The sequence below is a fragment of the Oryzias melastigma genome, linkage group LG1, assembly GCF_002922805.2.
Source record: "Oryzias melastigma strain HK-1 linkage group LG1, ASM292280v2, whole genome shotgun sequence".
Lineage (NCBI taxonomy): Eukaryota > Metazoa > Chordata > Actinopteri > Beloniformes > Adrianichthyidae > Oryzias > Oryzias melastigma.
Genome location: NC_050512.1, coordinates 20,357,419 through 20,381,935, shown reverse-complemented (window position 1 = coordinate 20,381,935; position 24,517 = coordinate 20,357,419). Strand labels below are relative to the sequence as shown.

General features: G+C 37.0%; 2 protein-coding genes across 7 annotated transcripts in view; both read left to right on the top strand.

Moving 5' to 3' along the window:
* The first annotated feature begins 835 nt into the window (after nucleotides 1-835).
* Nucleotides 836-12,597, top strand: pgm2 (phosphoglucomutase 2). The gene is made up of 13 exons (XM_024289441.2): nucleotides 836-1,122; nucleotides 3,569-3,736; nucleotides 5,283-5,474; nucleotides 6,493-6,576; nucleotides 6,657-6,850; nucleotides 6,990-7,179; nucleotides 7,293-7,390; nucleotides 8,703-8,883; nucleotides 9,203-9,296; nucleotides 10,153-10,282; nucleotides 10,676-10,868; nucleotides 10,956-11,089; nucleotides 11,394-12,597. Exons 1-13 carry the CDS (start codon nucleotides 1,048-1,050, stop codon nucleotides 11,494-11,496), a joined length of 1,836 nt encoding a protein of 611 aa, XP_024145209.1. The 5' UTR covers nucleotides 836-1,047; the 3' UTR covers nucleotides 11,497-12,597.
* Nucleotides 12,598-12,696: 99 nt separating this feature from the next.
* tbc1d1 (TBC1 (tre-2/USP6, BUB2, cdc16) domain family, member 1) overlaps nucleotides 12,697-24,517 on the top strand; it is a 47,581-nt gene continuing 35,760 nt past the window's right edge. For 4 of the 6 annotated variants that reach the window (XM_024289439.2, XM_024289438.2, XM_024289436.2 and 1 more), the window contains exons 1-2: nucleotides 12,697-12,833; nucleotides 13,992-14,641. In XM_024289439.2, the coding sequence (XP_024145207.1) occupies nucleotides 14,021-14,641 (621 nt within the window). In that variant the 5' untranslated portion in view covers nucleotides 12,697-12,833; nucleotides 13,992-14,020. Of the gene's footprint in view, nucleotides 12,834-13,026; nucleotides 13,113-13,991; nucleotides 14,642-18,811; nucleotides 19,282-24,517 lie in introns of those variants that run through there. The other 2 variants (XM_036212940.1, XM_036212947.1) reach the window with 2 other exon arrangements.

Below are 24,517 nucleotides of genomic sequence, written 5' to 3'. Positions count from 1 at the left end.
ACAATGCATTGTTTTGTAGTCGTCAAGGCGGCATGCCTGTCAGTCCCCGATCCCCTTTCCCTAACCACGCCCTAATCACGCGCATGGTAAAGGGAGGTGTGTCACGCTAATTACTTTCCCTGTGCAACAAGTGACACTGGAACTAAATTACGAAAAATAAAATAATAATAAAATATTATATAGTATACAATAAAATAAACCATATATATATATATATATATATATATATATATATAATAATTGAAATATTATTATTTTTTTAAAGTGCCAAAATTAAAGTTGAAAATATGAATGAGTTTTGTGAAATGTGTAAGGAATAAACAACTTTTGTAAGTTTAATATAAATACATCATAATTGATTTGTTTCTGATAAACTGATCATGTGCAAGAAAGAAATGAGACTCATTTGAGAGCTTGTGCTGGTCTCACTTTTCTTTTTGCTGAGACAATGAAAAGACTAAACTGAGACCTTATTGAGCAAGAGAGACAGAACCATGCATATAGTTCACTGAGACAGAGCTGAGAAAGTAAAGAGAACAAATTGAGACATACTTGAGAACGCTGAAATATGTCTAATCTTTCTCTTAACTGAGATCTGGAGGAGAGACAGTTGTGAGAGAATTTTGAGATCTCAGACTGTGCTCACTGTGAGACTTATTTCTCAGGAGAAACATTCGAGAAGAGTGAGAAAGCCTGTTTTGTCTCAAACAGTTCTCATTCATGTCTAAGAGACGTAAATGAGACAGAAAGGAGATCTCATCTTCAATTTTGCTTTGCTATGGGCACCTACCATGGGCACCTACTTTTACGGTGGTCCGTGAACGCCGCGCAAGTGACGCATGCGCATCGCAAACGAGGCAGCCGGCCTCCAACAGCAGTCATTGGTCGCAGCTGGTCGCTCCTCTGTCTGCTTTGACTCGGTAGTGGAGTCAGGTGCCTTCATCCCCGGCTGCTGTAGAACTGAAAACCCTTTCGGAGAAGAACTTTAAGCTTTTACGAACTTGAAGAACAAACCGGAAGCTGTTTGAACCCGAACTCAGAAGAGACATGCCGAACGCTGTGCCTTCCACCGGTGACACTGAACTGGACCAGGCTGTCCAGCTGTGGCTGCAGTATGACAAGGTAACCTGACAGCTAGCCTGCTAGCCTCACTGTTTTACCTTACTACGTTCTTAAACATGTCCACAGCGCCAATTAAACAACTATAATCAACTCTGACTAGTGTTAGCTAGGCTAGCTAACAGCAAAATGTGCACTTTTTAAAGAGATCTGTTGTTGTGAATTAGCTGATGTGAGCGCTTAACACTGAAAATGAAGCCCATGCTTTTTATATTTCAGTAGCTAAAAATGTTTCGCTCAAAAGTAACTTCCTTCCAAAATTCGCGTCCGCACAAACACAAACTGGCCGTAATACACTAACAATAAGTAAAGCTGAATATTGATTTTTGTTAGTTACTTCACATTAACTCTCCTAAAAAGGGCTGGTGTTATTCAAAAATACTCGTGGATATATGCATTTGATATGCAGAGTTGGTATCCTAAGAAGTAATTTACTTTCAAGGTAAGTTTGATAAATAAACTAAACTTAAATGTATTGATTTGGGGGGTTTCAGTTTATTTGATCATTTATCAAAATTCATCTCGTTTTTCTCTTTGTTATTTTGGAGAGGTATGATATATGGATTTATTTAATCCTGTTCTACTTATTCTTACTTTTTTAAGCATGCATGCTTTTATTGCAATGAACAATTTATAGTTAAGTTAATAATCTCAGACAATTGAGCCGTGAGATCTATGTAAAATTAAATAAAGCATTTGTTTTTAGTTTACCATATTTTGGGGGAGGAAATGACCACATTTGAACTGATGTCAAAAGAGTTTGATTGTAGAATTCTTCTTCCTGCTTGACCTTTTGACTTCCTATTGATGTCTATAGGGGAGGCCATAAATGAAATCTTTTAAGTACATTTTGATTTTTTTTTTTTTTTAGGCTCAGGGGTCTGCAACCTTTAGGTCTAGTTTCTTATTGACCAAAACCCGGCGAGCGCCTCCTCACTGTTCAGAAAAATACACTTTATTTATATTTTTGTCATCATTAAGCCTATGTTTTATAAAATGTTGCTCAGAAGTTTTTACAAAAGTCAAGTTATTACTGTCATATTTTTCTACATATAACAGTTTAAACTTATTTTTACTTTTGACAGCAACTCATGCAAGGTCCTTTCAAAATAAAATACATCCTGTGTCGGATGAGATCTGGATACAATTGATTTATTTGCAATATACTTTAAGAACCTTGCCTCTAAACAGCAACTAGATATAAGAATGTGAGCTTAAACTTATTCTAATATAAACCAGTCTAATAATAGACTGAACCTTTTACTATCATGTTCCTTAATTGTCTGACTTGTGTTCATTTTAGAGGAATGGTAAAGCTCTCACTGCCTCTTGATTTACTTATGTCAGCTATAATGAAAGGAAAAAAAACTATTTTTACTTGTGAAAGATCACATCAGTTTAAAAATCTAAAAAATAAATGACAGTTCCTTACAGGGATATTGTTTGTTCCAATTGCATTTTTCTTCAAAGCTCCATGTAGCTTCAAGTTGCAGACCACGTTTTAGGATATTTCTTCTTTGCTTACATTTTATAGTTAATCATCATTAAAATAAATGTTTATGTTGATTTATGAATTATTACTACTCAATATTGATGAGTTGCCCTTTTTATAATTATTATAACGTTTGATCTAAAAATATTGTAATTTTTGATAAATGGAGAAATGCAAGAAGGGCTTAAAGAAGTTTCTTAAATCCATTGATTTCAATTTGAAGGAAATGATTGCATTTTGTATGCAATAAAACTTTCTGCTGGTCTTTTTACTTATATTAATAATTCTTTCATGAAAGCTTCACTGTAATTCAATTTCAATCACTTCTTACAGAAAACTAGTTTTTTGTTACCAAACAAATTTGCTTTTAGATAGAAATTAAAAAAGAAGAATGAACCAAATCATGGCAAATTTAAATGCGATTCAAATCGAACTGAAACCGTTTTAGCAGTAACACACTACTCTAGTAGTTGTATTGTTCAGAATTACTACAGCAATGAAGTAATGAAGGCTCAGGAGTTGAAGTCTGTTTTTGAGGGAATGTATATATGCCAGCTTCAGAAAGACATTGAGGTGTGAAGGCCTCATCCTGTGGTTTGGGTTAGTTAAACCATCAGGAAGCTTTGAGGCCGAAGACGTTCTATTGCCTACAGAAGAAGCTGAATCACGAGAGTCTCACTGTGATTAGACTAACATGCATCCAGACATCTGACCAACAAGCAGTCCTTCTTGGTCTTAAAAAGACATGCAATGTCACCAATTAAGTCACGCTGGAAAAGGAATCATGCTGATTAGTCTTTGGATAATTATGTTTGCTTACAGGAAATATATTTGTGATTACTTTTTTTTCTAACATTTTGTTATATTTGAAAAATATTCTATAATTGGTTTATACAGCTGAAATGAAGTTCAAAACATCAACAAAACGATTGCTGTGCCTTTGTTTGTCTTCCACAGAACCCTAAAACAGTCTCAATGGTGAACGACCTGCTGAAGGACGGCGCTGTGGAGGCTTTGAAGAAATGCTTCTCCTCCAGGATGGAGTTTGGTACCGCCGGTCTGAGAGCAGCCATGGGCCCCGGCACAGCCTGTATGAATGACCTCACTATTATCCAGACCACGCAGGTCAGTAAATGGATAAACTGCTGCTCCACATAAAGAGTGCAGTCACATGATGAGCCAGATTTTGTCTCTGCCTGTGAGGATGACTGCCGTAGCATTGTCATCTCCAAGGACTGAAGACTAACAGTCTAAAGTTAAAAAGTTATACTTTAATGTGAAATTATCACAAGTAAAGTTAATCAAATTAGCCACGAGTATTATGTATTTAGGCTTTGGCCCAAATAATGAAAATCAAATTTAAGTTTCTTATGACTGTTCAAGTAAAATCAATTGTTTTATTTGAAAAAAATGACATTTTGCACAATCTAGTACAGTAAGTGTAAATAAATAAATTAGGCACCTTAATAAGTAAAAAAAGAAAAAAAAATAGCTTAAAGTGAGCATATACATCCTTCCTAGCCATTAGTTCCCTCTGGATGTGATTGTACTGCAGTTCATGTTTCTCTCTCACCCTGAGACTTACTCTGCTTCCAGGCTAGACCGTTTCAGAGAAGGAGTTCCTCCAAAATAAGCCTGCTTGGCTCATTATGTGAGGCTAAGAGAACCCATAACAGAGTTTTAGGATGTTTTTTTGTCTTTAGCTTGTGCTTTAGAGTTCAGATTCATTTTTTAATCTCCTTGATTCCTAAAATATCACCTGATTTTATGAGTGGTAATGGCAATTTATAATCACTAGGGTCACACTGGTCACAAGGCTTTTGGAAGGTAATTGGTGCGAAATGTAACACAAGCTGATGAGGTTTGGAATTTAACGCCCGTAGTACAATTATTTACATTAGAGAATGCGATGGCAAAGCAAACTCAATCCAAAAGATTTTCTTTTTAACACTGCCCATGATGAAATCTTAATTGAAGAAGTTAGGAAATACTGTAACTTCCATGATAGTTCCATGCAGGATTACAGAGATGGTGAGAACGGGCAGTTTTTTTTCTTTTTGCTCCCTGACCTTTCTTATCGTTTCACTGGAACACTTTTTTTTCAAACTTTATTTTTACCATGAAATCCAATTGAGATTAGATCTCTTTTTCTTGGGAGGCCTTGAGCGAAAGGCATCATCAGAAGAAATAAACACAGTTAAAACAATAAAGTAGAAATAAAACAGTCAGGTCAAGAGTGAGGTCTGCATATTTTTTTTCTCTTAAAAACTCAAAAAGCTTTCCTTTAAATCAACTCAAGGGAATTAAAAGGTCAAAAAGAAGCTTAAAATGTATTTACATGAGTGGTGGGGACCTTAAGAACCAAAGTGTCTGTATGTTTTCTATATATCCATATCCTACTCACAGCTGGTTACCTAGATCAGGTGTGTCTAGTTCATTATAATTTTTGAGTGTAGAATTATGAAAAAATTCCTTTTTAAGCTTTTAGTTCATTATTACACATCAGATATTTTAGTTTGAAATTGTCTTTTTTTCTCTTTAAACTCTGTATTCCTTATGCTGTACGTCATTCCTGGTTAAACCATGCACATGTGGAACAGCGTTATGTTTCTGCTGGATCTTTCACAACATTAACAAATGTCATCATTCATGTCCTCCTTTACCCTGACAGGGTTTCTGCTGTTATCTGGAGCAGACTTTTGGGAACCTGAAGGAGCGAGGGGTGGTGATTGGTTACGATGCGAGGGCCCACCCTCCCAGTGGAGGCAGCAGCAAGCGATTTGCCAGTCTGGCTGCTGCCGTGTTCACAAGCAGAGGAGTCCCGGTTCATCTCTTCTCTGACATCACCCCGACGCCCTTTGTGGTAATCACATGACCATTAAAAACAAGACTGTCCCCAGGGTTCTTGCAAACTCTAGCTAAACAACGATCACGTTTCTGAATCAAGTCAGTTAATCTGCTGACATGTTTCCGAGTGGAGATGAAAACATCTAGATAAAAGCTGAATGCATCCTTTCAGTCTGAATTCACCTACTCAACAACTTGTTGCACTGTGCAGGTGAAGTTCCTAGTCGGTACACCGTCTAAAATAAAGCCTGCACCTGAATCAGCTATTCTATGCCCAGTATAGAGAAGTACTTCATATAATTGGTTAGGAAGTTGGTAAACATTTATTTGGGAATTTGACTCCTCTTAAAGGATCTATTGAGATGAATATATAAGTTTTAGTAGTTTTCCCTCGTTTATCGTAGGAGTTGCATTCTAAAAATAACTCATGAAAGGTGAAATCTGCTATATAGTCAGCTTTATTTTTTTTCATAAGCTATTAAGATGATTTGGGGCTGTAAAACCATTCACTGCACACTATAGACACTTTAAGACATTAACATTTTCCCACTTCTCTCTCTTGTTTTAAACTCTCAAAGTTCAAATGTTCGCAGAAAAATCCATCTAGTATTATAGAATGAAAACAAAGATCTGATGGCGATCAAAAATGTATGTACATTTGGCATTCTATACAGTTGAGACTGCATGGAAAAGACTGACAATGAACTACAACCAATCAGGACGCAGAACATAATGAGCATTATTAAAAAAAGCTTACACAACTAACCTAAAAAAGAAATCAGCAAAACTTCTAGACCACAAAAGATGAACTGCATCATAGTGAAGAAATTCTTTAAATCAATATTCTCCGTTTTAAACGTATTTTATTTCGTACACTAAAAATGTATTTTAGCAGTAAATCTTTTCAGCTTCTCTTATTTATTTGGTTATTGTCGGTACAGTCAACTGTTTCAGATATTTAATTGTTTTTTTTATTTTAAATCTTGTATTTTAATAACTATGCAATTGTCTGTTTTCTCTCATTTGTCCTGCAGCCTTTTACAGTTTCCCACCTGAGTTTGTGTGCAGGGATCATGGTAACTGCCTCCCACAACCCCAAACAGGACAATGGCTATAAGGCAAGATGTTACATTTGTTTTTGCCATTTCATAAATTAAGCTATATTTGTCTAACTTGTGATGCTTTGTTGTGGTTGTAGGTTTACTGGGAAAATGGTGCACAGATTGTGTCTCCTCATGACAAAGGAATCTCTAAAGCCATTGAAGAAAACTTGGAGCCTTGGCCGGAGTCCTGGAACGCAGAGGAGGCCCTAAAAAGCCCTTTGCTCAAAGACCCCTACCAAGACGTCCACACACAATACTTCAAAGCCATCCAGAAACTCTGTCATTACAGGTGATTCATGGAAATACTCTGACAGTTATGAAGATGCTCATATCTTGACATCTTCATAGCTGACATTGACATTCCCTGTTCAATGATCAGTGACTTCTTTAGTTTGAAATACACTAAAAAGTGTTTCCTGACTTGACAGGGACATAAACAAGAGCTCAGAAGTGAAAATAGTGCACACGTCTGTGCACGGCGTTGGTCACACTTTTGTCCAGTCGGCATTCAAGGCCTTCGACCTTCCTCCTCCGTATGCCGTGGAGGAACAGAAGGATCCAGATCCTGAATTTCCCACTGTCAAATACCCCAACCCGGAGGAGGGAGAGGGAGTTTTGGTGGGTTAAGGCTATTAGCAATCCCAGCAGCAAACGAGTTTACATATCATGAAAGATGTATTTTACTTAACTGTGTAACAATTATGCTTTTTTTTTTTTGTTCTTTCCCACAGACGTTGTCATTTGCGCTTGCAGAGAGGGAGGGGGCCTCCGTGGTGTTGGCTAATGACCCAGATGCTGATCGATTGGCTGTTGCTGAAAAGCAAGAGAGGTAGTTTTGAACACAAACATCATTAATTAACACAATATTTGCCTTCATTCCAAACTTGAAAAAGAAAAGCAGGTTTTCACGCAGGGTTTCTTCTCATTCTATATAGGAAGTATAGGTGATATATAGGAAAATATGCAAATAAGTACAAAAATACTGCATGGGAAGAGAAAAAAAAATATTTTAATTTATACAACAGAGTATAAGGGTTTTTATGTTTTTAATTATGTCTTTAAAGTCATAACTTTATGAGAAAAAAGTTCTAACTGTTAAATTACAAAAAGTAAAATCATATATTTATGATTTTGAGTCATAATCTAAAATGAGATTCAAGATCAACTTTATTTATCCCTGCAGGGAAATTCTGTTGTAGAAGCTGCATAATAAGAGGAAATGCAAAATATAAAGGGAATCAAAACTATTATAAACATGTAAACACATGTCAGCAGAGAAAGACTTAAGTACATATACACTCATAGCAATAGATAAGTTCAAACGAAATAAAATACCCAGTTAATGTAACTGGAGCTTAAAGATCACCTGAATTTACATGTTTTAAAGTTGCAAATCTAGGACTTTAAGACATCTACAGTTATGGAAAAAAGTTATGAATTTTACGAGAAACAACACCATAGTTGTCTTTTTATCAGAGCCGTGCTCGAATATGAAAGACGTGGAGCTTGGTTTCAAAAACAAAGAAATTCTGAACATTTTGGCGACTCAAAATCCATAGTTATTAGTGTAGCTGTCTTTCGAGGGTGTGACAGTAGTGCAGAGTTTCAGATGTAAATGAAGGAGCTCAGAGACACATTTGGAGGAAAACCACTTTATTCTGCCCTTTTCATTCACATACCCAGAAGTCCATTTGTCACCTTACTTCATGTAACCGTCATGCACACGAGGGGAATGAAGTGTTAGAAATGTCCACTCCTCCAGATGACGCGCAAAACAACAAAGAGGAATGAAAATAGTCTGTACATGTAGGACTTTAGGTCTCTTAATATAGCTTTTTTTTTTTCCTCCGTTGTATATTTACATACATTCTCAGGGACAAAAGTTCAATTTTGAACACAATTCTTCCCAATTGTTCTCGCCTCAATATTGGGAGCTTTATAAATCATCCCAGGTTCATCCAACCTAAAGAAATAAATGTTTTAATGAGTCACAAGATTATTAATTTCTCATTAGAGGGAAAAAAATAAGAAAAAAATGTGTTAAAAGAATCCTACAAACCTCTCAGCAGAATGGCACTTTCAGGGATTAACATGCTGGATTTGCCTGCCGTTCACAACCCGCCTGTCTGTCTGTGCCCTAGTGGACAGTGGCGAGTCTTCAGTGGAAATGAGTTGGGAGCGCTGCTTGGTTGGTGGTTGTTCAGCTGCTGGAAAAACCAAAACCCTGAAGCTGCTCGCTTAAAAACCATCTACATGCTATCAAGCACGGTTTCATCCAAAATACTGAGGGCCATTGCTCTAAAGGAGGGCTTCCACTTTGAGGTAACAACCCCATCTAAAACTCTGAATCAATTCTCAGTGCTAAAAACAGTTACACATGATGTTTTGAGGACTTCAGATAAAAGTTTATAGTTCTTAAACAATAATAGTGCAAAAACATGCACAGTTTTATCTTCAAGCATCCCAAATTTTGTTCTGGTTTGCCTCTTTAGTTTTATTAATTTGTTTTTTAAAAAGTATATATTCATTCATTTTAATGAATATATTTTGTTGTTAATCTTTGCCACAAGCAAAATTTGTAAAGGAAAAAAGTCTTATTTGATGTTGTTTTAAACAAAATGTTTATTTGCTCTTAACTCAGGAAACTCTAACAGGATTCAAGTGGATGGGAAACAGAGCCAAAGATCTAATGGACCAGGGCAACGCCGTGTTGTTTGCTTTTGAGGAGGCAATAGGTATGCACAGTATTTTTTCTACAAATACAGTTGAAGAGCTTTTAATATAATAATGTTATAATATCTCACTTTTTGTTGGATGAGTTCAACCCTTGTTCTAGTCAGTGTTCCATGTTTCCTATCAGGGACATGACCCATGGAGAGGAATTAAACATTTATATTCCCAGATTGTGTGTAGAGCAGCATAAATAGCAACATTTTTATATCTCAGTTTTACATTTATTTAGCCTGTAGCTCCAAGTTTAATCGTAAAACTCTTCAGTTCAAAGTGTGACGCAAGTTCCAGACTAATTTGTGTTTACTTGTCATGCTAACCTTGAGGTGAGTTGTTGCAAACTCCTTTTAAATATTGACAGCATCTCTATCCTGAGGGTTGGAATAAAAGGAAAAAACTCCTTTGGAGTATGTCGTTCCAACCAAAGAATCCAGAGCATTCCGACTCTGCAGCTTTTCAGGATGTGATTCCATGTCAAAAAAAGGAAGTTGGGAAAAAAAAAAGATCTCATATGTGATTTTCTTCATATTTGTTTTTTTTATTTTTGATGAGGGGAACTTGTAGAGTATAATGTACTTCGATTGGTTTAGGATGAGAACATCTAACTTTCGGCATTGTGAGCGTTATTTTCAAAGAGTCGCTCTCAATGTCAACCTTAGGTTAAAGTTGGGTAATTCAATAACAGATGGACCTAACATAGCCTCGCAGCTTTCCTATATTACCGCATTATAGTGGACTGTAATTGGGATCACATGCCTTAGGGGACACACTGTTATTAAAAGAAGCAACAGCTGACTATAGAAACAGGATATTTCCCTGCACAGGGTAAGAACTGAAAACGTGTGCATGTGTTTATTGTAGGGTACATGTGTTGTAACTCTGTCCTGGACAAGGATGGAGTCAGTGCTGCAGCAATAGCAGGAGAGATGGTTTCCTATCTGGCCACTAAAAACAAAAGTCTATCCCAGAAGCTCTCTGCCATCTATGAAGAGTAAGACACACACAACTCACACATAACGACGCCGGCTGAGGGGTATGACAGGTGTTTTCCATGGGGCCATACTGACCAAATGTGACTGAACTTGTTACAAGATGTTTAGTAAAATAAAGAGCCTCAGAATGAAACAGTGGGCAAGCTGTTGTGTTTATCAAGTAATAGTCACATCCTGATGTAAGACTTCCAAGTAAATTGTTTGTGGTCACATGTTAATTTACCTTCAACCAGAATGGCTATTCCCATATTGATGTGTGATCAATGGGATTGATATATTAAAAAAAAATTAAAGCACTTTAAATAACAATAGAAATGAAGAATAATTTGCCTCTAACATGAAGAAAACCTCCAGCAGAGGTAGACAAACTATTTGCTCTTTCTATTGCTCAGGTATGGCTACCACATCAGCAAAAACTCCTACTTCATCTGCCACGATCAGAAGGTGATCCAGAGTCTATTTGAGCGTCTGCGCAACTTCAGCGGCAAACCGGACTCTTACCCCTCAGAATGTGGCCGCTTCTCCATCTCTGCTGTTCGAGACCTGACCACCGGCTACGATAGCAACCAACCCGACAACAAAGCTGTGAGGGCACAAAGATAACAGTCACCGATGGATGCAAACCCCTGATGTGTTTTACCATTTTGGGGTACTTCTCTTATCTTCTTTCAGGTCCTTCCGATCTCTCGCTCCAGTCAGATGATCACGTTTACTTTCTCTAATGGGGGCGTAGCCACCATGAGAACCAGTGGGACAGAGCCAAAAATCAAATACTACACTGAGCTCTGTGCTGCTCCTGGTAACAGGTGGGTAGGAAAAAATGAATTTCTAGAGATAAATTGTTTTAAAAAAAGTGTAAAAATGTCAATTTTTTTGTAAATAATTTTCCTTTTAGAGTTAGGATTAAAGCAAACGAGATTCTTTGTTTTAAAAATGAGCAAATCAAAGCACTGACAGCAACTAACATTCAAACAAAACATGTACATTTTCATTTGCTTCAATGTTTTAAAATTGACACGCCTGTACAAGCAGTTCCAGCTGTTTGTGAGTAACTCACTAACCTCATTATGTCATGTTCTGTTTCTGTTTCTTCCCTGCTGCTCTAATCAGTGATGTGACTCACCTAAAGAAGGAGCTGGATGATCTGGTTAAGGCCATCATTGAGAACTTCTTTGAGCCGGCAAAGAACAAGCTGCAGCCCAAGCCTGAATAATTCCCTAAAATGTTATTTCTGAAACATTCTTCAACACAATCTCTTACTGAGGAGATGCAATGCAGAACTGGCTTACCTTTTTTAATTGTTTATTAATTTTAAAGTTGTCAGTTTTTACATAGATGAAAATAATTTTGTCTGCAGTTTTATATTCACTACTCACAAAAATGAGGGATATATATATATTTTTTTTGTTTTCAGTAGAAATTCTGTAATTCATCTTTACAGCTGATTGTTTCCATTGTAAATGTTCTACTGATCAGTGCTGGAAATACGACATTCTCTTCTGTGACAAAGTGATAGCTGTAAAAAAAATCACAAGTCTGTAATCGAGGAATCCATTACTTTTGATGAAATTACTCAGCAGACGTTAGGTTGTCTTTGAAGTCGAGATGTAAGTAATGTTTAGGGATAAACAGTATATAAGATTTATTTGTTAATTTATGTTTAGATTATACAAGATAGCAAAATCCCCTAATCTTAGTTCCACATGCTTACCCTGTTTACATAACACTGCCAACTTAAAAAAAAAATATGAATTACACTAAAAAGTTGGAAGGTCCTCATTTTATTTTATCAATACATATGCAATTTGTAGCATGTGATTTTGAGCTTGAATCTAACAAGTATTATTTTCTACTTCAGTTAAGGACCACATCCTGCTTTACTTTGTTGTTTTGTCTGAAAAGACCAACTATATGTGCAACATGCCATTCCATCAGTCATTCCTTTGTGTTGACAGTTTTCCATTGTTTCTTGACTGCTGTTAGTTTTATTTCCAATTTTCTGACTTGGCTGTAAACAATGCTGTTACAGATTTCAGGAATAATTTTTACTTGATATTTAAAGTGCTTTAAAACTTTAAAGTATAACTTTACAAGATTATTTTTTTTCCCCCCGCACAAAAAGGTTGAATATTTCCTTACATTGTGTTAATGCAAATCCTCATTCCTGTTTTAATATAAATGAATCTAAATTGATTAATATGTTTATTTTCCAGTATGAATGAACACACTGCTAGGGTACCAGCCGACTGGGACGAGCATCCAGTTTCCTGTGATGTAACACTATTTTCATCTAAATAAAACTGTTCGAGTGAGATCTACATGTCACCCATGTATTTGCATATTTACATTGCGTGCATCCCTCCAGCAGCGCGTGGTCGCAGCGTGCACTGCACTTGTCATGCTGAAGAAGGCGGTCTGGTCGGCCCTGTCATCTATTTTTATCTGGAGCTGTGACGGCTTCAGCTGTGGAAAGGTCTCGCGGCGTGTTTTTCTCTTTTGTGTAGGAGCGCGTGCAGCTCGTCTCCTCCCGCGCGGGACCGAACTGAACAGGTGAGGCTGCAGCGGACCGACTATAAAATCTGTTTAGCGAATTATTTTACGATTTACCAACCAAATAACCAACTTTTTAAATTTTATAAGTAGCTGCGTTAATAGCTTAAGTAATTGGCCCGGGATAATTAACAAAAAATAAAAATAAAATGATGAAAATTGGTACAATCGCACAGGTGCAACACCGCCTTTGATGTAGTTTTCACTTCCGCGTGACGTTCACGCAGCTGTGCCTCGTTAAAATTAAAGATTTAAACATTCTCAAGGTCAAGAAAGGAAGTAAGATCATTCATTCATGATTTTATCCCCCAATTTCTATATTTATATGGTCTTTTAGGTGAAAATGTCTCGCTAAAGCTCCAAAGGTGGTGTGAACGAAAAAGCGATTTTGGTTTTAAGACACTTTTACTTTGGGGAGTAAAATTTTCCCCCCAATTAAACGTCAGCTCCGCGTCTTGTTTATGTGTGAGATAAGTGGGTCAGAGGAGATACACCCGGACCCCCCTGTGACATGTCAGCGGCCGCATGTAGGCCAGCATTCAGATGCTTGTCCTTCAGGCTGTAGGAGTCACTCAACTGGTTGAGTCTTGAGGGGAAACAGCTAAGCACCTTCAAGTCTCTGTGTAGCTTTGAGATATTATCAATGACAGGATTGGTGTTCCTTTATATTCCTTTAAAAATAATGTAGGAGGATCAAATTGATTAAAACGCACTTATAGGTACACATTGCTAGTACCGGGTTTACCCCCTTTTGCCCACAGAACTGCTTTAATCCTTGGTGGCATAGATTCAACAAGGTATTGGAAACATTCCTCTGAGTTTGGTCCACCTTGACTTGATAGCATCACAGTTTCTGCAAATTTGTCAGCTGCACATCCATGATAACCATAATTTTTGTGCTAAACCATTATTTTTTCCATAATTGAGAGAATGAATAACTTGTGCCAAATTTGTTTTTGCACTGCAAAGATATTTCTTTTAAAAAGTATAATGACATTTAGTTATTTTTAACTCAATTTGACTTTTTGTTTTTGCTGTTGACTTACAGTACTTAGAATTTTGAAGCCAATTTCATCAAAGGTGCAAATTTTTCCATGAATTTTGGGGGTAAGATTAATAGGTTGTTTTTTTAAGACGCACCTTTGAAATGTGTTGCAGGTATGGGGGGGAAACTGCTCTAAGAAGTCATGGAGGGGCTTTACTTTGAGACCAAGCCGAGGAGAGGTGAACGGCAGAGGCTGCAGAACTCTGACAAACCCGGTCTTGGTCTAAGCTCAAACCACCACTCCTGCCCATCCTTCTCCCACCTTAGCTCCGCCTCTCAAAGAGACCAGAGGTTGGTGTCTCCCAGGGAGAGGAGTGCATCCTTGAAGCCACGGGTCCGTGAGGTCACGGGACATGAGATAAACTACAGACTGACTCTGATCGGTTCCCGGCCAGTCCACCACCTGACCACCATGACCATGCTGCCCTGGGTGGTGGCGGAAATCTGCAGGTCTGCAGCTAGGAATTCAGGTGCTGAATCGCCTGATCGTGAGAGTGGAGGCGGTCACTTGAATCCTGCGACGTACAATAAAGCAGTTTGGCTCTGTGTGTCACTGTCCTGGGTGCGGTGCGTGTCTGCTCAGGGACAGCGGCATTTCTGGGACCCTCTGACGCACACCGTGCTGTTTGAATGCCGACCTCACCAAGTGACCAAACTGATGCACAACAGCCAGGAGCCCAGTAGTTTTGCCTGCTTGGTGAAAGACACTCCAGGCAGGCAACGCTGTGCTTGCTATGTCTTCAGGTGCCAGGAAACCGCCAAGGTAGGCTATGTGGGACCATAAACCATCACCTTAAGATCTAGGGGGATTATAAAACAGAAAACAGTTGTAATCCACAAATCTAATTATTTATTTTAGGAAAAAAAATGTTCCTTGGGTAACCATAAATAATTATCTAAGTGGTTTTTTTTTGTCCATATTTGTCAAACTATTTATCATAATTTGTAGCTTTTGTGAAAAATACTGAGACTAATTTTTATTAGGATTGTGGTTGGCTAAAAATACCAGATCATGATGCTTCCACCACTATGTTTATACACTGGGATCATCATGCTCACAGTTAAATGCCTCCTTTTCACTTGTCCAAATATCCAATTATTGTCAATAGTTTCATTTTATTTTTTTCTTTGGACCATTATAAATACATTAATATCACAACAATTTAGATAAGAAAACTAGATTGGGCTACTAGCATTTTTTTTCATTTGGACTTGCATGACTTTTCATATAAACTTCATTCCAGGTATTCTGTTTTTAATGGTAAACTTATTTTTTTCTTCTGAATCAAAAGCTTTTTCCCCAAAGTAAACAAGCCAACAGAAGCTCAACCTTTAAGTCATCTGCAGTTTAATAGAGACGCTGTATACCAGGTGATGGATGGAATGAAATGCAGAGCAGAGGTCAGTCGAGGAACGTTTTTAAATTTATACGTATGACAAAAAGCTGGCTGAGCATTTAGTGCAACCGTGTTAGCATTCGTAGCATCCTGCTGGGGGGAAACCCAATTTAGCTTTGATGCCACTGCAGCCAACATATGTTGTGTTCTACTTCCATTCACCGGCACAATACAAGCACCTATCCTTTGGCAGGGTTTATATTTACACACCCTGCTGACAAACACACTCCTGACCTTTACTGCTTTTACCTTTGTTCCAAATGGCAAGAACCTCCGCGAGGCTTTGAATGAAGAGCAGAGGGGCAGCTGGCGACCGAATCAGGCTAAAGATATCTGATATTATCCCAACATACCAAAGACAATGAGGGATATTAGATGTGACAGAGATTGAAGTCACGTGACGAAATGTCGGTTTGACCTTGCCGTGCCTCCTGCTTCTCTGAGAAAGCATGCACACTTGAAGGGCAAATACCTGCATGCTTATGCAGTAACACGCACTAAATACACCAACAGCATGTACGCGCTCTGCAGTGTACTGTAAACATGACTGACATCTTTGGGCAGAAGGGATAACACAAGGAGAGGCTGTTCTTCAGCTAGAACACAGAGCTTCCTTTTGACTCGATGAGTTTTTGTCGCTTTGGCTGTGAAAGAGACAAAAAAAATCTGGGTGCTTGATATTATTTGGGCAGGATGTTGAAGCGTGTTGACATGGAAACCACTTCCTGTGTTGTTGTGGAGTTTGTGAGAGTGTGATTGCTCCAGTTCTTAGCACATTTTCTGGCTGTTGAAAATAGTTTTGATGACTCACCACCTGTTGTTCTTGCACATTGGGCTTAGAGGGCCTGTATCGTGCTATTCTTAAGCCTTTCAGAGTAAACTATTTCTATATGTATGATAATATTTACCTTTGGCACACTAAAGAACACATTTTTTTTAGTTAGGAGTTATTTTCGTGTGTTTTTTTCCTACCCGGAAGTGAGACGCCTCGGCCTCTAAGGCACCGCCTTTTGCTCCTTGTGGGCTCCGCCTATTTCATGATGTCATCCTACAGCTGACCTCTGCAGCGTGTCTGTGTTTCACCCACAAAAACAACATTTGAACATTTGCAAAGATGAATGTACATATTGTGCATATAAAATGAAAGCATTTTGCCAATCACTGCTAGCTCTGCTGAGAAAGTGTTTGTGTGTTAGCCTGAGGGTGGTGCTGGCAGGGCAGACTGCTCCTGGAACCGGCTCTTCCCCACTTTCTTATGTCACAGTGTGAGAACCCAGTTGTTGTGGATTGAGAGGGGCTGGTTTTCAGAGAGCAGGGTTTTAGAGGAATGCTCAGAGATGCTTTGGGGTTGTTGTTTTTTTTTTGTGGGGAATTAACATTGAAATACACTTAAAAGCTAAAAAAAAAAAGTTGATTTGGCATAATATGGGCCCTTTAAATACACTTTTATGTACAAGCTAATTATCATCAAAGTTATTTTAAATACTCTTGACAATTCAAGGTGTCTTAATGACTTAATTAAAAAGCAATGCAAGTTGAGGGTAAAATACTTTTTCTGAGAATTACAATACAAAATTTTCCTATTGATTTTACTGTCTCATTTATAGGTTTGTGAGGATTTGCGCTACCAATCACAGGGTTACTTGTGGTTTAATAAAAGTTTAATTTATGTCAGAATTTTTACAGGAGAGTGAGGATTGGATCATTGAAGTACACAAGAGAAATAAGGCTGAAAGACATTCAGATGATCAGCAATAGGGGACACTTAAACTTAGAAAATTATTTTCCTGATGATAACAATAAAGTGTGATTAAGTGGTAGGAAAACAATTGTGAAGAAGGGATAATAATAGATATGCAGCCTTTCTTTGGAAACGTTTCCTGTAGAGTTTAGGGTTTTAAAAATGGTTTGAAAATAAAAGTGAGTAAATTAAAAATGTTTGTCTTCCTGCAACAAGCATCAATACTTTTTATAAAATCAGCCACTCATTGAAAAATGGATTTACATGGTTAAATAGTGCAAGTCACTGTGTCTGGCAAAACATAGCAGCCCATTTGTGTTTAAGAGTACACTCTTGAGATCACACGCTGCAGGATTTAGAAACGGTCCTTGAATCTTAGAAGTGATTTGAGTCACCTCTTGGTGTAGGACGTGATGGCAGTTTTTTTTTTTTTCAAGCTTACAAAGTAATTCAATTAAAATGTACAACATCACAACAAATCTGTTTTCAAAATGAATATTGATTTTTTTTTTTTGTTGTCAGAAAGGCTCATTTTACCTTAATTAACCTAAAATATTAAACTTATGGTTTGCTGGTATGCAATTTTAGGCTTAGGTTTAGAGCAAAGTGTCTAAAATGTTTTTCTGCTCAATTTGACATAAACCAAAGTACTTGGTAAAATAAATTAAAAAATAAGAATGTAAAAAAATTGCGTCCTATGAAGCCATTCCAGCCACTCCAGATTCTCCCAAATCTCCAAAGATGTTTTTTAGTCATCCAAGAATTCAGTTTATTTTAACTCTGTTTTAAGATGATTATCACCAAAAGAGACAGCTTATTTAATGTATCTTTTATATGCATCAACTGATTTGGAAACACAGCTTTTTTCTCTAAGCTAAAACATTTTTTTTTTAATATAAGTTTGTTTTATATTCAAATGCACGCTTTTACATCCTTTCATAGTGGAAATAGTATTTTATTTATTGTCTTTTGTATTTAATTTTCTTGTCCCAGTTCCCTTTGCTTTGAATAGTTGTTTTTTTATGTCTCTCTTTCCCCAATGTTTGTGTAGGAGTTTGTGAAGTTAGGCAGTTCCAAAGCTCACATTCTTTGTTTATCGCAAAATGGATTTATTGGATACTAACAGGTCAATTTCTAATGAAGGCAATCAATAGTTTTCTTTAGATGAAAAGTGACACACTGCAACAAACAAAGTAACCACTAGGTGTCGCTACAGAAGAGCCTAATGGTGAATACCTTGTCAAGACATTTGTTTTTTTTCCCTTAATATTCTATTTAACAATTCAGTTTTTTAATTTGGAATTATTTTTTTAAATTCATTTCTATATTAACGTTTCTTAGCTTTATATAAAAAAAACATATATTGCTATAAACTTGTGGCTTTACAAAAAAATTTGAAAGTACAGTTTTTGATTTCCAGATATCTTAGTTTTTACAATAATTTCCCAAGTAAATTGAATTTAATACAAATCTTGTCGAAATAAGTTTATTTATTTTTTTACTTTTTCTATTTAATTTTTCACTTTAGCATTGTTAAAACTGACATAGCCTAAAATTGCTTTACAAAAGTTATTTTATTTATTTTATTGAAAATATGCTGGAAAATTAAGTAATAATTTAATAAAATGCTGCTTCAATTATTATTCCTCTCAGATGATTGAAGACTGACCAATAAAATGCCATGAGATGTTTTTAACATGGGGAATGGCCTAAAAGGCGTTCATTCTTCTTTATTGGGCCTGCTCTGTTGGTACCAGAACTGATTGGACCTATAATGTTCGTGAACAAGCTGTTCTGGTCTTTATCGTGTAACGGAAAAGTCCAAACATCTGCCGCCTAAAGTTTGAGTTCTCCGAGACAGGAATTGGGTTCGTCCCTTTCCCTTTACGCATTGGTTGGCCTTTTTCAGTAAACTTGTTGCTAAAAACCGGAAATTGGAACTCACACCTTCAAAATAACGAACCAAGGCAAAACTTTGCACTGTAAAATGCCCCAAAAGAGATTGATGAGCTTTTATTTTGATAGTCACGAGCGGATTGTTTGGGAACCGTGCCGTCAAACTACACAGCCAAACACACTCTTCCTCAGTTGAAGGAGAGCAGAATTAACTTTCCCAAAGAAATGACATCCAAGTTTACTTCGCGGCGACGAAGTTACGACCTCCTAGCTGCTCAGATCTCAGCTTTGTAGAGTTTTATGGCGAATGGGATGAAAGCGCGGTTCCAGCGATTCGGATTGTTCAACAACAAGCAGGAACAAAAAGATGTAAGTGAAGTTTTGGAGCTGTTTGGTGCGCGCGTGCCATGCTAAGTGTACAGTAGCTAACCTTTATTGAGGCAGTTAGGTGTTAAATAGCGAAGCCCAATTTAGCTATTTTAAGCTGCATGTCATGGAGGTTTAGTAAAGTCGAGATATTAGCTAAGTTAATGCTGACGTTGTCGTTTTTTAAAATAAAACATATATCCATAAATGGAGTTCTTAAGTGACTTAATTAACGTAAGGGTTTGGTTTTTTGGGGCCGGATATGTTTGTTTGCTCCATTGAGACAGAAGTAGGGCTGTGTCCTGCCTCCTGTTCGTTCTGATGCTGCTCTGGATCAAGTAAGCTTTGGCTTTTGTTGGACTAGTTCTCTGCTGGGTCGATTATCGGTTCTGAATGGTCACGTCACGCTGAAACTCTTGATTTTTCAATGAACTTTGGTACTTTGATGCATGTGCTGACCACCACAGTGAGGTAACATAGGCAGGGATATGTGGAATAAAGCATATTTTGAGTTATATATTTACAAGTTAGTCCAAAACAGACTTGTCGCTCATTATTTGTAACTTTTCTGTGTGATGACAATCTGTATGCCCCGCCCCCTTTTAAAAAACATGTTGATAAACCAATAACTAATTTGCAAATATCACATTATGCTGTGTATAGTTTACTGCTGTTTATTTTACTGTACATTTTAAAGTTAATGTCGAAGCTCTAAAGTAATTCCATTGGTTTTCTTATGATTTAACGGCTTGTTTTCTGAAGAAGTGCCTTCTAAATGTAACAAAAACAAGCCCCTTATCAGAATTCTCTGTTATAATTCTGTGAACACAAACTGTATTAGGTGTATGTGTTGCAGCATGCAGGTGAGTCATAGCTTTTTCATTCCAGGAGCTACTGCCAGAGGTTTACTCCTGGAAAAAGGAGGCCAGTTGTTTTGCATACTTTGTCAAATGGACTGAGTCAGTTCCTTACTCCTTCAGCCTGTCTTGTTTAGGTGCTTTAATGGTCTTGATGTCAGACCTATGCTGTTTCCCTTTTTGTTTTGTTATTTTTGACATTAGTTTGCCTGAATGTGTGTTTTTTCTGAGCGTAAAGATGGATTAAAAGCAGCATGACAGAGCTATATGTATGCATTAGTGGTCTTTTTCCATTACTTCAGCCATTATAGATTAATTTATTTAAAGAAGGTAACTTAAACCTTACTGATATAACAATTACTGTCTGATCTTTAACAGAAAGAATAAAAAAAAAACCCAAAAATGTGTTAATTGGAATATTATGATTTTTTTTCGCTTCACAATCAAAAAAATTACAATGGTCTTATTTTCTTTTTGTGGCAAAGCATTTATTTAGCAAATCGTTGATTTTTCATGCCTTCCTTCCTGTGTTTTATGCCCCCTCATGTGACACTGTTGGCTCTACAAAAACAAGCAAGATGACTGAGGGAAACTTCCCCATCTTTTACAATCTTTCACTCCTGTTACTTAGCTGCTTTTTTCTCTTTGCTGTTGGTTTTCATGTGAAATTGTCCTGTCCTCCACAAACTGTTCTAAATCTAGGCTTTGCTGTGCCCGCGGGTTCACTGCAGTTCAGTGATGTCCGTTTGTTGGACCTTTATGGCTGTTTTTGATGTTTTCTGGTTTATGGTTATTCCCTATTCCTGGATTGTCTCATCTTTTTAATGAGTTTTACAATGGAACTATTCTCTTTAGTTTAATGTACACTGAACTTTGAACTTGGCTATGCTTCAGAACACCCAGACACATGATCAAGGGGAATCAAGTGGAGGTTTAGTTGATTTTATCATGTTTCTGTAATTTTGTAAGGTTACCTCACAGATTCCATGAAGTTTTCTTTGAATTTGTATTTTTGTCATTAGAGATCTTATTCAAGTTTGGGCTTTATAATCAGATGGAGCATATTTTCAATTTTTTTATATTAGTTTAGGGTCTGAAAGTCACAGATGTGCTGTCCAAAGCAAAAAGACCTCTAAAGGTTGCAGCCACTTTACTTGGGAGCTAAATAAGCAGAATTGCAGTTTGGAAATCCCCAGGGCAAAAGCACCAATAAATCATTGCCAAAAAAGGCTCTGTGTGAAGTATTTTAAACTCTAATTCTGATGCACTTTAGTGTGGAATTGTCACAGTCACAAAATGAGTTTCAAATTCTCTTTACAACTATTTTGTGTGTTAACCCAAAATTTTACTGCTACTTACATGTATTTTCCATTACATGCACACTCTAGTCCAGTGTTTAGGTTTGAGTGCCCATTCAGATTTTTGCTTCAGTTTTATGTATTCATCTTTTAAAATACATCAACATTTGTGATCTCAATGTAAACAGATGATAAAGAGCCAGTTTTTAGTAAAATAAAATCAGAATTTGTGAAGAATCTGGCAGCCTTGGTTCTTTAGTTCCAGACAAATACGTCAACAACAGATTTCTTTTATTTGCACAATTAAGGAAGCAAAACAAAGAGTAAAACAAGTAAATGTGATTTTTAGATATTTTTTTTAATTTTACCAGTCTAAAAAGACCATGGACTGCAGAATAGAGTCAACATCACTCATGTAGGTGTTGAATTTGACCATAGCTATTCAGGAAACTCTGTAAATTGTCCCTATTTACTTCTCAGACCTTCAGCCAGATGGAATAACAAAGTCCAGACTATTTAAGGGGTTGGGGGGTGAGTTGAGTGCAGACATGCTATTAGATGTAAGCAAGTCTAATACTGATGTTGTTTTTAAAAGAATATTTAATGGAGAGAATGCACTAGTAAACTACAGAAATAGGTCGTGGAATAAAACCTTAAGAGCTTCTCATCCCAAATTGGGATTGGAAGCGTCCCTTTTTGAAATGTTATGCTTTCTGTAAGGCTAATGAGAGAAAACCTACATAAAAAAAAGAATTATTCCTATGTGGTAATTTAATATATCTTAAGAAGTTGTATGTATTTATTATAATAAGGGTCCCATTCTAGGTCTGTGACCCAGCCCGGATAAAATACACGCTTGTGTCAGGAAGGGCATCCACCCTTAAAATCTCTGCCAAACAACATGTGCAGATCAAATATGCTTAAAGGTGAACAACATTTTTAACCAAAGAATGTCTGTGTTAATTGATCTGCATCAACTGTGACTGTATGATGAGTCGTTCTTTGGTTGATTCCAAAACAGCAGCAATGAGCTATAAAAATAATATCTAAACATCGACTCATTCTGTTAGTCATTGTCACCATAAAAACAAGCAATATGTTTATTTTAATGAACTTTACTGACCAGTAGCAAAACAGAGGAGAGCTGACATGCCTGCATTGTATTGTGTCTATCAAGTTAAATCAACTTTACACGAAAACAACAGCTAATTTAAGAGATATAGCTCTACTTCTCTAGTTGTTGTAAAGTGTTTTTGTTGGAGTGTCAGACTTCTACTTTTCTCTTTTTCTGATGGTTCTTGTTTAACTTCCTTCCTTTAAAGGCCATTACCACAGTGATGATACTCAACTCTGACACTGCGTGGGCGAGCGATATTCTGATCATTGTGGCTCCACTTTGTGGTCACCTCTGTGGGTGACAGTGGTGTCACTCTTTATGTGATCAGCGCTTCAGTGGAGGATATGGAGTCTGCTGTTCTGAGTAGAATTGAGGTTGTTTACTGACATGCACCAAACCTGTTTGCTTCATTTAATTTCTGTTGGGGAAAAAAAGAAAATAAGTGAGTTTATGAAGATAGAAATGTTTCTGTTATCTCTGGTCTTGAAGATGCACATAATTCGGTCACCAACCCTTTATTTGACATCAAAAGAAATGAGAATAAAGTTCAGAGGTGGATGACGGTGAGAAGAGCTTCATGTGCGTGGAAGGAAGTGAGCTGGACAATTAAGCAGTGACAGCTGGGGGGCGGGGGGTGCAAAAACAAGAGTCTGTTGTCATTGGAAAGATAGCAGACTCCACTCATGTCAGTGTGATTAAAACCAAGTAGACACTTGTGACAAAGGGTGAGAAGGCTGGCGTCTGGGTTGTGCTGTTGTGTCTAGGAGCCGTTAAGCAAAGTTTGAATTTCAAAATAAGCCTTTCTCTCAGGGTACGTGTAAAGACGATGTTCCATCTGCAATTCAACAAGTTTGCTATTCATCATGCATGCTGTCATGTCTTAATGAAGTGTAATTATTGTAGGCTTTTATGTGTTTTTTTTAAGGGCACAAAAGCTTTGTTTAAACTTTATTTAAACGACAGGATTTGTTGTTGGTCTGATGTGTGTGACTTCAGCTTAGACACAGGTCACAAATGGATTTACCAGAACAGTGCTGTCCTCAATCAAAAGTACAACACTTCTTTTAAATTAAAGAAATGCAATTTTGTGATTTTATGCCATGAGGTTGATGCACTTTTATATATTTTTTATTGTATACAAAAGGATTAAATATTGATTGTTCTTCTGACTTGCAATTCCAAGAAAGTTGGTGTCTAGAAATAATGCAGAACATACGTCAGTGTCAGGCAGATACTAGACTGAGCTCACCTCATTTCAAGGCAAGACCCAGCAGGAAACAAATGGCTCTTGTTCATACAGACATCTCAGATGTTACTCAACTGTTACTTCTGCTGCCATCATTGAACTTCCTCTGTTTGTTGCTAAAGCTGAAGCACAGTTTTACTGAAACTGCAGGAGGAGACTACAAAGCTCTAAGATACTATTTTCTATTTATATATACATATATATACAATTGCTTTCAAGGAAAATAAGCCATTTTTGGTCTATATGGAAACATAAGATGATCAAAAGATCTGATGATTCTGGTTTGTGGTGTAACCGTAAAGACTCGGGTAAAAATAATGTTTTTGGTTTTTCTAAATGTGTTCTTGAGGCATTTTTCTGATAATGGAGGACATACATAAAGAAAATTGAGCTTAAAATAGCATTTCTGAGTATTTTTTCATTCAAATTGTTGTGAATCAGTTGGAGAGAAAAAAGGAGCTACCTGCTCCAAGCTTTCTGCAATGGGGAGGGGAAGGGGGGCGGGGTTGCACTGCTGCAATGATCCCGTCCACAACTCAGGAGGGGTAAATTTTTATTGAACTACTGCCACTCTGCAGAAACTCTGTCCTAGAAATCAACAGTTACAAAAATTGCAGAAAAACAGCATAATAATAATAAAAAGACCTATGAGAATGTTTTTAAAATAGATCAAAAGATGATTAGAGTGGGTCTTAAGTCATACTACCAACCAAATTGCTCT

Coding starts and splice junctions, on each gene's coding strand:
- pgm2 (XM_024289441.2), top strand. CDS start 1,048: ATGCCGAACGCTGTGCCTTCCACCGGTGACACTGAACTGGACCAGGCT. Junction 3,737..5,282: donor CTATTATCCAGACCACGCAG/GTCAGTAAATGG, acceptor TTACCCTGACAG/GGTTTCTGCTGTTATCTGGA. Junction 7,391..8,702: donor GTTGCTGAAAAGCAAGAGAG/GTAGTTTTGAAC, acceptor TCTGTGCCCTAG/TGGACAGTGGCGAGTCTTCA.